The 14434-nt window shown below is 46.1% G+C and overlaps 1 protein-coding gene across 3 annotated transcripts in view; it reads right to left on the bottom strand.

Annotated features, from left to right (window-relative positions):
- The window catches only part of TRIM33 (tripartite motif containing 33), a 418511-nt gene that overhangs the window by 31905 nt on the left and 372172 nt on the right, over positions 1–14434 (bottom strand). For all 3 annotated transcript variants that reach the window (XM_086923290.1, XM_086923291.1, XM_086923292.1), the window contains one exon: positions 5382–5534. In XM_086923290.1, the coding sequence (XP_086779416.1) occupies positions 5382–5534 (153 nt within the window). The remainder of the gene's footprint in view (positions 1–5381; positions 5535–14434) is intronic.

Raw genomic sequence — 14434 nt, 5'->3', positions numbered from 1 at the left:
ATCAGTCCTTCCTTAAAAGCAGGGCTAACATGTGGGTATAGCAGTGTTTTGAAAAAAGTTGTGTAGCACTGCTCGTCCTACATCAACTTGCTGGTGTGCTAAACCATCCACACAATGTTTCGTTAAAGTGTGTGGCATGGACCATCTAGCTATCGTACATGTTGGCTATGGGAATGTCTCCTAAAAATGCCATGGTTTCTCTCTTTTAGAGAGTAGTGTGTGCTCCGTAAGGAACAGGTAAAGGTCTTTTGACCTTCGCACAACAAGTCTGGATGCATTTTACTATCCATCCAACTATGCCTGATTCAAACATAGGGTTGCCTTTGTGTAGTGGCGAAAAAGCGACAATGTTACTTAGACTCTCTGAAAGTTTTAGTTCTACTAATGCAGAACATACGCTCTTTTTTTACATCTAATGTAGGAAGAGCTCTTACTGCAATATAGAATGAGGTTGACAGAAAAGAAATTGGCAAGACTATGGATTGGCTGAGGTGAAATTGAGAGACTACTTTAGGTAGGAATTTAGGGTTGGTGCGGAGAACCACCTTGTCCATGTGTATTAGGCTAAATGGTTCTTCTAAGGTTAGAGCCTGGAGCTCACAAACAATCCTGAGTGAATTATGGTGACAAAAAATGCCACCTTCCATGATAATTGAAGAGGGCATACATGTAGGGATTCTAACGGAGGACCCATGAGTCTTGCGAGTACTACATTAAGGTTCTATAAAGGTATAGGAGGAATCAAGGGTGGAATAAAGCATTCAAGTCTGTCCATAAAGGCTTTGATGGCTGGACTTTTGAAGGGGAGATGTGTTGTCTATTCTGTAGATAGGCAGTCATAGCAGCAAGATGTAAGCATACAGAAGTGAACGCTATACCAGCCGGATGTAAGTGAAGTAGATAACAGATAATGTTTTTTTATTGTGCCTGTGAAAGGGTTATTTTTTTTTGATTGCATAAGGAAACACAACTTTTCTATTTTGCTGCACTACAGGCCCTATTGATAGGTCTACATGCTTTCTTAAGAAAGTTCATACATTCTGCTGGTAGGTTAAGATAACCAAACTATATGACCTCAGGAGCCGGATTGCTAGGTTGACAGTTTTGGGATCTGGGTGTCCGATTTATCCGTGATTTGAGTGAGAAGGTCAAGTCTGTTGGGGAGTTTCTCATGTGGAACTAAAGAAAAGTCTAGTAATGTTGTGAAACAAGGTGGACGAGCCCAGGTGGGAGCTGTTAGGATACATGTTAGAGAAGTCTGCCTGAGCTCCTGAACTAGAAATGGAAGGAGAGGGAGAGGCGGAAAAGCATAGACAAATATCCCTGACCAACTCATTCATAGCGCATTGCCCTTGGATAGAGGGTGTAGGAACCTGGAGGTCAAGTTCGGACACTTTGCGTTTCCTGCTGTGGCAAAAAGGTCTATTTATGGGAACCCCCACTTTTGGGAGCAGGGTAGGAGGATTTGTGTGTGGAATTTCCATTTGCGGACTTGTTGCTGCAACCTGCTGAGCAGGTCTGCAAAGTTAATGTCTATTCCCAGAAGGTATTCTGCTAACAGGTAAATGTGGTGATGTAGAGCCCAGTTCCAGATGGTCTGAGACAGCTGTAAGAGTTGCGGAGACTGAGACAGCTGTAGGAGTTGTGGAGACTATGTCCCTCCTTTTTTTTGTAGGTAATATATGGCTGTCATATTGTCCGTCCAGACTAGGACAACCTTGTGAGTCTGAAGATAGGAATGCTTTCAATGCTAGGTGAACGGCTTGAAGCTCTAGGTAGTTGATGTGGAGAAACTGGTGTTTGATATCCGATTGGCCCTGCATGGAGGTCTTGTAGGTGAGCACCAAGTCTGAGATGAGTCTGTGCTAAGAGTGATGTGGGGAACAGGGTCGGTAAAAGGTTGTCCCTTCAATAGGTGGTGGGGTTTCACTACTGCAGAGAATGGGGAGTGTGGCAGTCTCTCAAAGCTCAATCAAGTGACCCTGTGACTGAGACCACTGACAAGCTGGACATTTCTGTAATGACGCAGGCCTAATCTTGCGCGGGTAACTATGGCAATATAGGAAACCATCATCCCAAGCAAAAGCATGACCATCCGTATTGTGAGGTGTTGGTTTGTTTGAAACTGGGGAAATATTACTGTGGAGAAGATCTACTGTCATGTGTGTGTGCTGTTGGCACCGATGAGGAGTGCTAGCTTTGATAAGACATTCGTCCGGGTAAAGGAATACATGGATATTTTGTCTGCGTCTGTAAGCTGCTTTGACTACTAAACATTCAGTGAAAACTCACGGTGTGTTGGTTACCCCGAACGGGAGAACTTGGAATTGGTAATCTTGGCCTGCCATGACAAACTAAGTATTTGTGATGAGCTTGTTGAATTCATCTGTGAAAATAGCAGTCCTTTAAGTCTAGTGTTGCCATAAAGGCGCGCCTGTTGCAGTGAAATAACGTTCTTTAAGGTGACCATGTGGAAGTGCTCTGCGGGGATGTTTTTGTTTTAAGGCCTGAGATCTAAGAATGGCATTACTGACCCGCCCTTTTAGGGAATTAGGAAGTATTGAGAGTATAACCCTAAAACCTGATGTTGACAAGTCAGAAGTTATATAGCTCCTTTGAGGAGCAGGGCTTGAACTTCTTGCTTGAGTTGTGTTAGATGTTCTTGTCTTATACTGTGAGCACGAGGGGGGATTTTGGGGGTGTAACCATGTTGGATAATGGTGTATACTGATTTATCTGTGGTGATGGAACGACAGGTTGGAAGGAAATGCTGCAGTCTGACTCCAACAGGTGTAGTGTGATCGGGGGTAGAACAGAGTAGTCACTGGTTGGTGGAGGGTGTGGCTCCGTGAGGGGAGGCCCCTTTACTTCTACCCTTGGTGTTATTGCTTCTAAATGAGTCAATGAGTCTTTGTATTTGAGCCCTGGGAACGTTTTTGCTGCCAAGTGGAAGCGTCTGAAGAGGTAGATTTGCAGGCCCCACGGTAGGTTCGACGCTGAAAATTCCCCCGAGGAACAGGTGCTTGTAAAGTTGCCTTGGCAGTCTCCATCTTTTTTAATCTTCACTAAAGTAGATTCTACCTGGGGACCAAATAAATGCTCTTTGTCAAAAGGTATGTTCAAAACAGCCTGTTGAACTTCAGGTATGAACCCAGAAATCCTAAGCCAATTGACGCCTTAGAAGAACACTGGTATTTATTCCGCCTGCCGCAGTGTCTGCTGCTTCTAGCACACACTGTATGGAAGAGTTTGTGATTCTTTGTCCCTCCGCTACTAACTGCTGACCTTGTTTTTTTATGCTCGTCTGAAGTAACTCCATCACCTCCCAGTGGGCTTGATTGTGCAGTGTCAAGAGAGCCTGAGAATGGGCTGTACACCAGTGGCTAGCAGCCTGTGCTGCAACCTTTTTCTCCAGTGTCTATCCGCTTGCTCTCCTTATCCGGAGGCGGTTTATCTCAAATAGCTTGGGAGTTGGCTATTTTGCTGCTGTGTTGGCAACGAGAGTCTGGTGGCAGTTGACCTGTGATGAATATAGGGTCAGATGGTGCAGGCATATATTTTTTTGTCCACTCGGTGTTATGACCCAAGCCCTTATAGGGTCTTTAAAAAAATCGCTCCAGTATGTTGCAGAGTTCCCTTTAACATAGGCAGATATTGTGTAGCCCTGTGTTTGGTGGACAGTGAAACACAAAAATGGAGTCATCCTTCAATGGTTCCTGTTGAAACATTGTGGAAGGCTGCTGCCCTCACTAAGACCTTCAGATAAGGTTGCTTCTTCAGGGAGATAAGGGGGAGTTGGGTAAAGGTCAGTATAATTGTCTACAGGCTGATCTGTGTCATACATGTCCCCTGGATCATCCCCTGTACCAACCAGTGTCTAAATGTGGTGACCCCTGAGGTGATATGGCCAAGTGGTCTTGAGGTGCAGATAGTGGTGGAGCAGAATGAGGCAATGGTGTTGAAGGAGGTTGAGGTGGTGGTGTGGCAGGACGTGGAATAAAGGCAGAGCCGGCGGCCTTGTCCATAGTTTTCTTCCGAGGTGGAAGGGGCACATCCAATGCCCCTTCAAAAGTCAGCTTCCTTTTGAGTGGTGAAAGAGAGGAAGGCTTTCAAAGTATGCGGCCAGATTCCACTTGTATTTGGATTTTCTTTTGTAGAATGCCCAGTTTGCAAAACGGGTTCGACAGGTGAAAAACAGGGAGAGGAAATCTCTGCAATTTTCGGGTCCAAAGCTTTGGACTTGTGAGGCACTATCGGCATAGAGGTCGTGAAAGTCGACTATTGGACGGGCACCAAAGGTCTAATCGGTACCGCCTGGCCTTGCATCTCCGATTTGCTGCAAGACAGAACTTTACCTATTGATATTCTTTACGTTCCTAACTGAGCTGTTCATTTCCACACCTAGGTTATGGACTTTCTAAATTTACTCATTGTTGGCAATGGACAGCATGTGAACCCCACACAACAACACTGGAAATCTTCAATCAACATTTTATGGTTAAAAGGAAAAAAAGAAAAAAACATATTGGGGTCATAGATTGAATAGAACAGTACAGGCCTTTCCTTGCAGGTAGGTGTGCTTAGAAGAACGATAAACTTTTTTACTTTTAATGCTTATGACGGGAACGTGATTCGAATTGTTGCAAATACAAGTTGCTATTGGCTTTGAATTACTGTAATGCGAAGGCCTATATTAATCACACTGGAATGATTAAAAAATATGAGAATAAAGAATGGAAAGGAAAAAAAAAGTGGCAAATAAAGTACTGGCACTGAAATGAACTTTTTAGGTTGATGTGCATGTGATGAGGAAACAATTCTGTCACTCACAGCAGAAGACCGAATGGGTGAAGTGGGCTGAACTACTGCTCATACTGTGTACTGTATGCTGTGGTGTGGGGAATGACAGCTGAAAAGAATAATAGATGAAGTAGGCTGACAAAGTCCCTCTTTATATGTAGGTATGTATGTATTTTGTATTATTTATTTTCAATTAAAAGGGACTGGCGAGACGTCAGACATACAAATGGGTAGAGAAAGGTAGAGGATATATTTACATAGGATTGTTAGGAGAAGTTTAACCTGAATAAGGGATTTTCTGCCAATCAACAGTTGTTGTCAATACACAAGAACTGCTATAGCCATTCAAAAATGCAACTTCATTGTGGCATTGCCTACCAACTGAACTGGTCTGCAATTTTACTGTCACTGAGGAATATAAATAAGTGATATAAAAAAAAAAATCTGGGTGAGCACGTTGGGGCTTGAGCTACAAAATCTCTGTATTAAAGCAGAAAAGGATTGCAATGATACTGAGAACTTTAAAGAAGATTTAAAGAATTAAAGGAAATGCAATTCTTTAAAAGAGAAGTTTAACATACTTCGTTAAACCTTTCACAGTTCTTAAAAATCAGTCGGACATCAGCAACAAAGTCATCTGGCGTTTCATAGTGCTGTGAATGCTTCTTCTGGAGTTTTTTTTTCACCGTCGAGAGATCCATTGGTTTCTTTATGATTTTATAGTAGTTTGGTATCTGAAAATAATAAGTGTGCAAGTCATTAGAAAAAGAGACCCTCTTATCCAAACCTCACACCGTCATGGAAGTTGCAATCATACTGTAAAATCAAATTCACAATAGGAATATGCACAAAGCAAACAATACAGAATATGTATTTTTAGAAACAGAAGATGACACACATATTAGACGTTGTTTCAACGGTCTCCCAGACCAAATTCATGTAACACATAAAGGGCATGTATGATCAACCTTTACACAAAGAGCCAGCCCCAGAATTAAGCTTGCATTCATGTGCTTGCATAAAAGACAACTTGAATAGTAGAGTGTTCGGAAGTCTGGTTTCAAGTAAGAGTTGACCAAAATGGAAGGAAATTCAGCAAATAAAACCCATAAGCATTCATGATTAGCTTTTCAAAGGTATATTGCTTAAGCTTGTGTTCATCATAATAAAAGAAAAACAATTTGACAATCTAGGGTTTTTTAATAAATATTCACATGGTTTCAATAAACACAAGGACTAAAGAACATGAACTGATTTAAGAGTGCTTTTTTTGTTTTTAAAGCAAAGTGCATCAGGATAGTGGTTACAACTATTAAAAATAGATACGCGGCTCAGTGTAGGAAACTGGGCTTGTATTTTAGTAGCCCCCCCCCCCCCTTTTGCCACCAGATGCTGATTTTCGACTCTGGTAGTTGTGAGAAAGTGCCATCTTTCTTGCATTGTATGCCCCAACTTTTTGCTGAATTGCTGATGTGCTTTGACTGAGTGTGCCCTGGGCTCCTGCCAATCAGGTGCCCAGGGCCTGTATTCCTGCCCTACAACTGTGTTAAAACGGAAACCCAATTGGCATCTCTGGCCACATGTCAGCCCCTGGTAAATGGTAACCTAGGTACCCAGTCCATTGTGACCAGAGAAGACCCCCTAAGGGCTGCAGCACTTATTGTGCCACCCTTAGGGGCACTGTAGCGTGACACACGCAAACTGCATTTGCAGGCTGAGTGTCCTGGTGCAGTACTAAACAAAGAGTCGACATGGCACACATCCATGTGTGCCATGCCCACAAACCCACTACCCTGGCATACATCAGTCACCCCTCTAGCTGGGTGCCCTATGCCAGAGGTGTGGGCACAGGTGCATGCGCCCTGTGCCCCTACAGTACCCAGGGCCATTCCTGGGCACTGTAAGTGCAGTGAGGCCATTAAGAGTATATGGTGCAGGGAGGTTGTCATTACGAACTCCACAGCACCACAATGGCTACACTGAAGACTGACAAGTTTGATATCAAACTTCTCAGCACATTAAACCCACACTAATGCCAGTGTGGGATTTAATATAAAATGCACTACAGAGGGCATCTTAGAGATGCCCCCTGAAACCTAACCTACAATCCACGTCTTGTCTGAGAGACTGCCTAGGCTGCCACAAAGCAGACATGTTGCTGGACCCCTGGGTGGAGAGCCCCCGCTCTCCTGGGCCTGCAACAATGCACATCCTGGGCGAGGTGCTAAGTCTCCTCCCCCAGGATGGGCAGGGGGAAGCTTCAAAGGCATGTCGCCTTTGTGAGCTTCTCCAGGCCACTTGCTGTACTCCGCAACTGCCCCCCACCAGTTCTGACACCCATTTTGGAGCGAAGACTGGAGGGAAACCCTACGTGAGGAAAGGGGATGTGCCAACTCCACCCCTCAGGTGGGAGAGGCGAGGTGAAGCACAACTCTAGGCTCCGGCCATCTTGAGGATGGGGAGCCCTGCCCAATCAGAGATAGGCTGCTGCCCCCACCCCCTCCCCCCACACAGGAGAGGAGCAGGATAGGGGGTGTACTCACCCCAGGACATGTCCCTGCCCTTCCCCTACCAGTACTGCCCCTAAATTTATTATTTAGGGGCACCCTGAAACTTCCTTCCTCATATCCCGATTTCGAAACAAGAAAGAAGACCACCTGCCGTGCAGCTGCTAACAAGAGGTCGAGACCAACTGACTTGGCCCCAGCCCTACAGGCCTGTTGATCCTTGAACCTGCTCCCGCTAAATGACGTGTCCTGTGGACAGCAACCTTGAGAAACCCGGAGGACCTGCCTGGCTTGACCCTCTTAGAGATTGGGACTCCATGAGCAGTGGTTCTGCTTCAACCACAATACCCCTGGTGCCAGCAAGGAACCGCAAATCCAGCCCACTCTGCACCCGCCAAGCCCGGCCTGTGCCCGAGTGGACAAAGACACTGAGGACGTCCCCCCAGAGTTTCGGATCTGGAATCCAGTGCCCAAGGAACCTCCTCGGCGACCCAGACGAAGACTGCAGCCTCAGAACCAGGGATCCCTCCAACAGCAACCAGCAGAGGGTAAGATTTCCCGACGTCAAAAGACACCCCTACACCCGGTGCTCCACGACCAACTGTGCCCTACTCTAGGGTGCCTACCTATCCTCCAAGATCCTAACTTACCCCTCAAAGTAATGGTCGCTCCTGAACATCCTCTGTCCCCGAGCCTGCAGCCTTTGTCCACTTGTGATGTAAAGAAACTCTTTCTTATCTCTCCTCTTGCGTAGGCTACTATCGCTGCTAGGTGTACTCTCAGTGAGGTGGAACTTAAGTTTGATTTGAGCAGGTGTGTTAAATATTTTAGTACCGTTGATTCCTTTGTAATCTTCTTGTGCAGTTTTTTCTTAGTAGACCATTGTGTGAATCTTTTCCATTTTGCCACATAGCACCTCTGTGTGGTAGATCTTTTTGCCTCTCGCAGCACCCGCAGTGTGCTCTCTGGCAGTTTCAGGTGTGCAAACTGTCTTCAGGAGCCATGCCGCTAGGCAGAGGCTCTCTGGGTGGACTACCTCTTCGTTTTGCATGGAGAGCAAGTCCTTTCTTTTCCTGAATTTGTGAGGTGGTCCCTGCGCCATCTCCACTATTTGTGAGAACCATGACTGCCTGGACCACTGTGGTGCCACCAGAATCCGTGTCATGTTGCCGAGTACCCTGTTTATCAGTAGTATTGGGGGGAAAGAGTAGGCAAATGTTTTCGACCAGCTTATTCAGAGGGCATTCACCTGTGATTGTTCCACTGGTTGCGAAGTATCGGCATTTTGAACTCTGGTGTGTTGCAAATAGGTCTATTGTTGGAGTCCCCCACTTCTTGAATAGTCTTAGTGTTTCTTGTGCATTGAGCTCCCACTCGTGGGATGCCGATGTCCGTCTGCTGAGCCAGTCTGCCTCCACGTTGTCATTCCCTGGAAGGTGTATAGCCAGGAGGTCTTTTTTGTGTGGGATGGTCCATCTCCATATGTCCTGCGCTAGGTTGGATAGTGTGACTGATTGTGTTCCTCCCTGTTTGTTGATGTAGAACATCGTTGTGGTGTTGTCTGTCTGAATTAACACTCTTTGCCAGTACAGTTGTTTCTGGAAGGCTTTTAGGGCGAGGAACAGGGTCTTTAGTTCCAGGTAGTTGATGTGCCTGATCGCATCTGTGGGAGTCCACAGGCCCCGCACCTTGAGTTGGTTCATGTGTGCTCCTCATCCCTTCTGGGATGAGTCTGTGGTGATGGCCACTGTTTCGTGGTGTTAAAAACGTCCCCTTTGTTATGTTCTCCTTGTTCCACCACACTATCTCCTCTTGCACTGTGTGCGTTACAACCACTAGATCCTCCCAACTCCCTGTAGCTTGTGACCATTGTTGTTGCATACATTCCTGGAATGGTCTCATGTGTAGCCATATATTGGGGACTAGGTGTATGCAGGACACCATCATCCCCATGATCTGGCTCGCTTTCCTCACTGTCAGAGCTCGCCCCTTCTGGTACGGACGTGTCTCCTTCAGCAGGGCAAGTGTTCTCTTGTCGCTGGGAAATACTTAGCTCTGTATGGTGTTGATCTGTGCGCCTAAGATCTTCAATTGCTATGGTTACATTGAGGATTTGCCCCAGTGTATTGAGAATTCCAGTTCTGTTAGCGTTTTTGTTACCCGCTGTGCATTTTCTTTGCATTGTTTGTAGGAACTTGCCTTTATGAGCCAGTCGTCGAGGTAGGGGTATACATGGATCCCTTCCCTCCTTAGGTGCGCTGCCACAGCTGAGAGGCACTTGGTGAAGACCCTTGGTGCGAATTTTTAGTCCCAAGGCCAGGGCGGTGAACTGGTAGTGTGCTTTGTCGATGGCAAATCTCAGAAGATGTTTGTGCTGTCTGTTCATGGAAATGTATAGGTAGGCGAACTACAAAAGCTCACTTGATACATACACTGAGTCATCAACGTGATGACGATCACGTTGCAGGGAATTCATTGGCTGATGGAGCCACAAAGCCAGCTGTGCAAACGGCTTCCGTAGCTGCAATCACTCGGTCAAAAACAAGAATAGACGACGAAATAATGTAAGCTGTCAATGCTTCAAGCAAAGACATTACCAAAAAGCTTTCCACTCAATTACTCATATATAACTGATGCAAATAATGTTCTGTTTGCTCGAATCCCTGGAGTGGGGGATAGAGTAATTCCAAACATGGAACATAGATTAGGACTAATCTTAGCAGCACATGAAGGGCTAGCTTCTGCACACACAGGTGTTTCTGCTACAGTATCATTATTAAAACAGAGATACTGGGGGCTGCGCATGAGGAAGCAAAACAGAAACTATGTTTTGGAATGTGAAATCTGCCAATAGATAAAAGTGTCTACAGTGAAACGTCCTGGCAGACGCCCCTATTGATTTCAGACAAACCATGAGCTTGCGTTTACCTGGATCACTGCGGTCCCTTACAAAGGGATGGTAAGTGGAGAAGCGTGGCTCAATGGTTAGAGCGGCAGACCCTGATGCAGAGGTCTGGCCCGGGAACAGGGTTCAATTCCCACCTCAGCGGTTCTTGGACACAATTTCCCCGGACCTGATCATTCTCACCTCGGTGACTAGTCTAATCATGTGTCCCACTCTGTGACTCTGGGCAATAGCTTGCTTAATCTCCACAACGGCCCCAGCAGCGCTGTGGATGCCTGGCTTCACCTTGGGGGTGCCCAAAAGTGGACATTTCACAGGAAAGCCAGGATGGTTTCCACAGCGGTATGAATACAGAGCTACGAGGCCTCCGGGTAGAAGTGCGCTATATAAATACTCTACATTTACATTTAACTATAAATATATCATGGTCACGGTGGATTCGTGCTCAACATTCATTTGGATGTGGCCTCACATTAGTAACATATCCCTGTCCTTTTGTAAAAAGGACCAATCTCTAGAAAAGAGCCAATCAGCTGTCACCTCCTTCTAGAACCCTCCTGGAAGGAGCCGAAGTCCCTCAGATTTTCGTACGCACAAAGCTAAGTAGGCGTATCAGTGAAAGAGTTAGGTGAGCCCTTCCAGGGGAGGCGGGAGGGTTGCATGTGAATCTATGAAAGACAACAATACTGGATAACTGCAGTTACAGGTAAGTAATGCATTTCTTATCCAGTATTATAGGTGTCTTTCATAGATTCACATGCCTGAATCAGAGTAGCAAGCAATACACAAAGCAAATTTCGGATGGTACAGTATATGCAAGTCATTAGATCAAACGTATCAAGCGATTAACAGGATCATATAACTGCAAAAAATAAATACCATCAAATTACACAACAGAGAAATGTGCGTACATGAGAAGGATGGAGGGATGAAAAGAAGGCTCACCTCTAGTGAAATAGATGACGAAGCACTGCTTGTCCCACCGCAGCATCCTTCATAAGTTCCGTATCCAGGCAGTAATGCCTAGTGAAGGTATGTGGCGAAAAGTGCCATGGATGTGGACATCGCTCTAGTAGAATGAGCTCGTACTTTAGAGTGCAGGGGATGTCCTGCTTGTTCATGACAAAAAGAAAGAGCTGCCGAATTCCAACGTGAAATGCTCTGTTTGGTGAGCGGAAGACCTTTCTTGGGTATGCTGTAAGCTACAAATAGCTGATTTGACTTTCTGAAAGCTTTTGTCTTGTCGATATAAAATTTTAAGCACCGCTTGAGATCCAATAAATGCAAAGACCTTTCCGCTGTAGTACTGGGATTTGGAAAAAAGGAACGCAAAACCACAGACTCATTGAGATGGAAATCCGATGGGACTTTTGGAATAAACTTCGGATTTGCCCGCAAAATCACTCTGTCTTGTTTAAATTGCAGAGAAGGATCTTGAATCGAGAAAGCTTGCAGCTCACTCACCAGCTTCGCGGATGTGAGCGCAAGTAGGAGAGCTGTCTTCCAAGATAGATATTTCAGATCAGCCCTGTGCACTGGCTCAAAGGGATGCTTCATGAGCTGAGTAAGGACTGTATTAAGGTGCCAGGTAGGAGGCAACATTTTCACCGGAGGGAAAGTCCTGTATAATCCTTTCAAAAATTGTTTGATCAGTCTGTGAGACCAGAGAGAAGGACCCGCTGAAGATCTCTTGTAACGGGATATTGCAGCCAAATGGACCCTGATGGAGGAGTGAGCAAGGCCTGACGTGACCAGAAGCAAAACCTCTTCCATTTCAAAGAGTATGTTTTATTGGTGCTATCCGCTCGTGTTCGAGCCAGGATGGCTCTACAGTCAGGTGGAATATACAAATTCTGAAGCTCTCTGAACTCAGGAGGCAGGCGGCTAAACTGAGAGATGCCAGATTCGGATGTTGGACTTGTTTGTTGCTCATCGTGTGCAGAGATAGACACTGTTTCAGGCGGATCAGTGGCTCCAGACATAAGCAGTGGAGTTCCGTGAACCAATGTTGTCGTGGCCAAGTTGGGGCTATTAAAATGAGAGTACAAGGCTCCGCCTTCAGTTTCCTGAGGACTCTGGGAAGCATCGGGAATGGCGGAAAGGCGTACGCAAAAACGTTGCAACAATGCTATCGAAAATACATTCCCTAGAGACCCTGACTGGGGATGCCAACTTGCAAAGTATATGCATTTGGCGTTGGACCTTGTGGCGAATAGGTCGATCTGTGGAGTGCCCCATCGCAAGAAGATTTGGTTGAGGATCTCCTGATCCAGTTCCCACTCGTGAGATGTCTTCTGTCTGCTCATTGAGTCGGCGAGTACATTGTCCATGCCTGGGACGTACTCCGCCCGAAGAGATATCTTGTTGGTGATTAGCCAGTTCCAGATTCTCTGCGACTCGCGAGAGCGTGTTAGTGAGCGCATCCCTCCCTGCTTGTTGAGGTAGTGCATCTTCGTGGTGTCTGTCCGGACAAGCACGAGGGAATTCTTGATTCTTGGAAGAAAAGCCTGAAGGGCCAGGAAGACTGCCATGACATGAAGTCCCTTCTCCAAGGAAGACCACTTCCCGCTTATCCCCAGCTCTTGCAGAAAGGCTCCCCAACCGTCCAAGTAGGCATCTGTAGTGATAATATAAGGAGCAGCTGGAAGTAGGAATTTCAAGCCTTTGAGAAAGGTTTCGAGATGACATCCACCATTGCAGTGCTTTGACGATCTGAGGAGCCACTTTTATGAGGTCGTCAAATTACCCTGTGCATTGGACCCACTGCTTTGAGAGTGCCTCCTGTAGAGGTCGCATCCATAGAAGACAGTGAGGAATCAGCAGAAAGGCTCCCCAACCGTCCAAGGAGGCATCTGTTGTGATAATATGAGGAGCAGCTGGAAGTAGCAATGTCAAGCCCTCAGAAAGGTTTCAAGATGACACCATCGTCGACAGGGCCGCCGTTGACGGCAAAGATAGTCCTATCGTCGACAATGTCTTAGTCGACGTTTCCTTCGTCGATGGTGTTTTCGTCGACGAGCCCTTCGCCGATGAAGATGTCGCTAGACATAGTCGTCGACGTCGAAACCGGCTTCTTGAAAGTGTGAACTTCCTTCACAGAAGTTGTCTTAGCCAGAACCTCTGAAGACTTTTTTAATGTCTTCTTTTGAGGAGGAGCCGTAAGGCTAGGAGAAGCCACCCTTGGTCTATTCAGAGATAATTTTGAAGAGACTGAAGAACCTTCACTCTCCTCAGTGGAATCAAGGTGGTCTCTGTCCTTCAGCCTCTGGAGCCAAATTAAGAGGCGTCTTTCACGGTCCTTGAGGGTTTTAGTGGAAAAAGTACGACATACCTTGCAATCCTTAGCAGAATGGTCAGGATACAGGCAGTCTTTATGCTGGTCATCAATATGTAGCCTTTTCTTTCCAGAAGAACCACAGGATCTAAAAAGACCCTTTTTTGGTGTGTCAGCCATATTACCAAGTAGTCACTGAAGAAACAGGAGAAAAATATCCCAGAAAACTGAAAACCAGTTGTGAAGAAACAAAACCTGAGCAGAGCTCAGAGAAGACTCCCTTAGCATAACATGCAGTAGAAAATCTGAGGGTTCTAGAGTGAGATGACAGCTGATTGGCTCTTTTCTAGAGTTTGGTCCTTTTTACAAAAGGACAGGGATATGTTACTAATGTGAGGCCTATAGGCCTTTTTCTCTATATGTCTATAGGACATTACTTTATTTATGTACCGGGGACTCCCATTCCGACGACAGGGAATGATTCAGGCATGTGAATCTATGAAAGACACCCATAATACTGGATAACTTATCCATACAGTAGCTCTAAGACAGGATGCATTATAGCCCTTGTGCATGAGCAGATATGCCCCCGTAACATCTAGTTCCATTGCTGAATGTTACAAATGAGCAGGGAAGCCATCTTACGGTATGTTCTGGGCACTGGTCAAAACGAGTTTTCCAGCTACATAATGGCTTCACTGAAACCTATGTTGTTTGGCTACACTCCCACCCGCCAGCTACGATCAACTAGCCTCGCCCTCGCCGCCGTTCCACGCATCCGCAGAGCCACCACCGGAGGAAGATCCTTCTCCTACCTGGCAGCCAAGACATGGAACTCCCTCCCCATCCACCTCCGGCTAACCCAGGACCATCTCTCCTTCAGGAAGAAACTCAAGACCTGGCTTTTCGAGCAGTAAAGTACCCCTCTCCCCCAGCGCCTTGAGACCC

The sequence above is a fragment of the Lissotriton vulgaris genome, chromosome 5 (genome assembly GCF_964263255.1).
Source record: "Lissotriton vulgaris chromosome 5, aLisVul1.2, whole genome shotgun sequence".
Taxonomy (NCBI): Eukaryota; Metazoa; Chordata; class Amphibia; order Caudata; family Salamandridae; genus Lissotriton; species Lissotriton vulgaris.
Note: the sequence above shows the minus strand (reverse complement) of the source record. Positions and strands in the feature narration are given on the sequence as shown.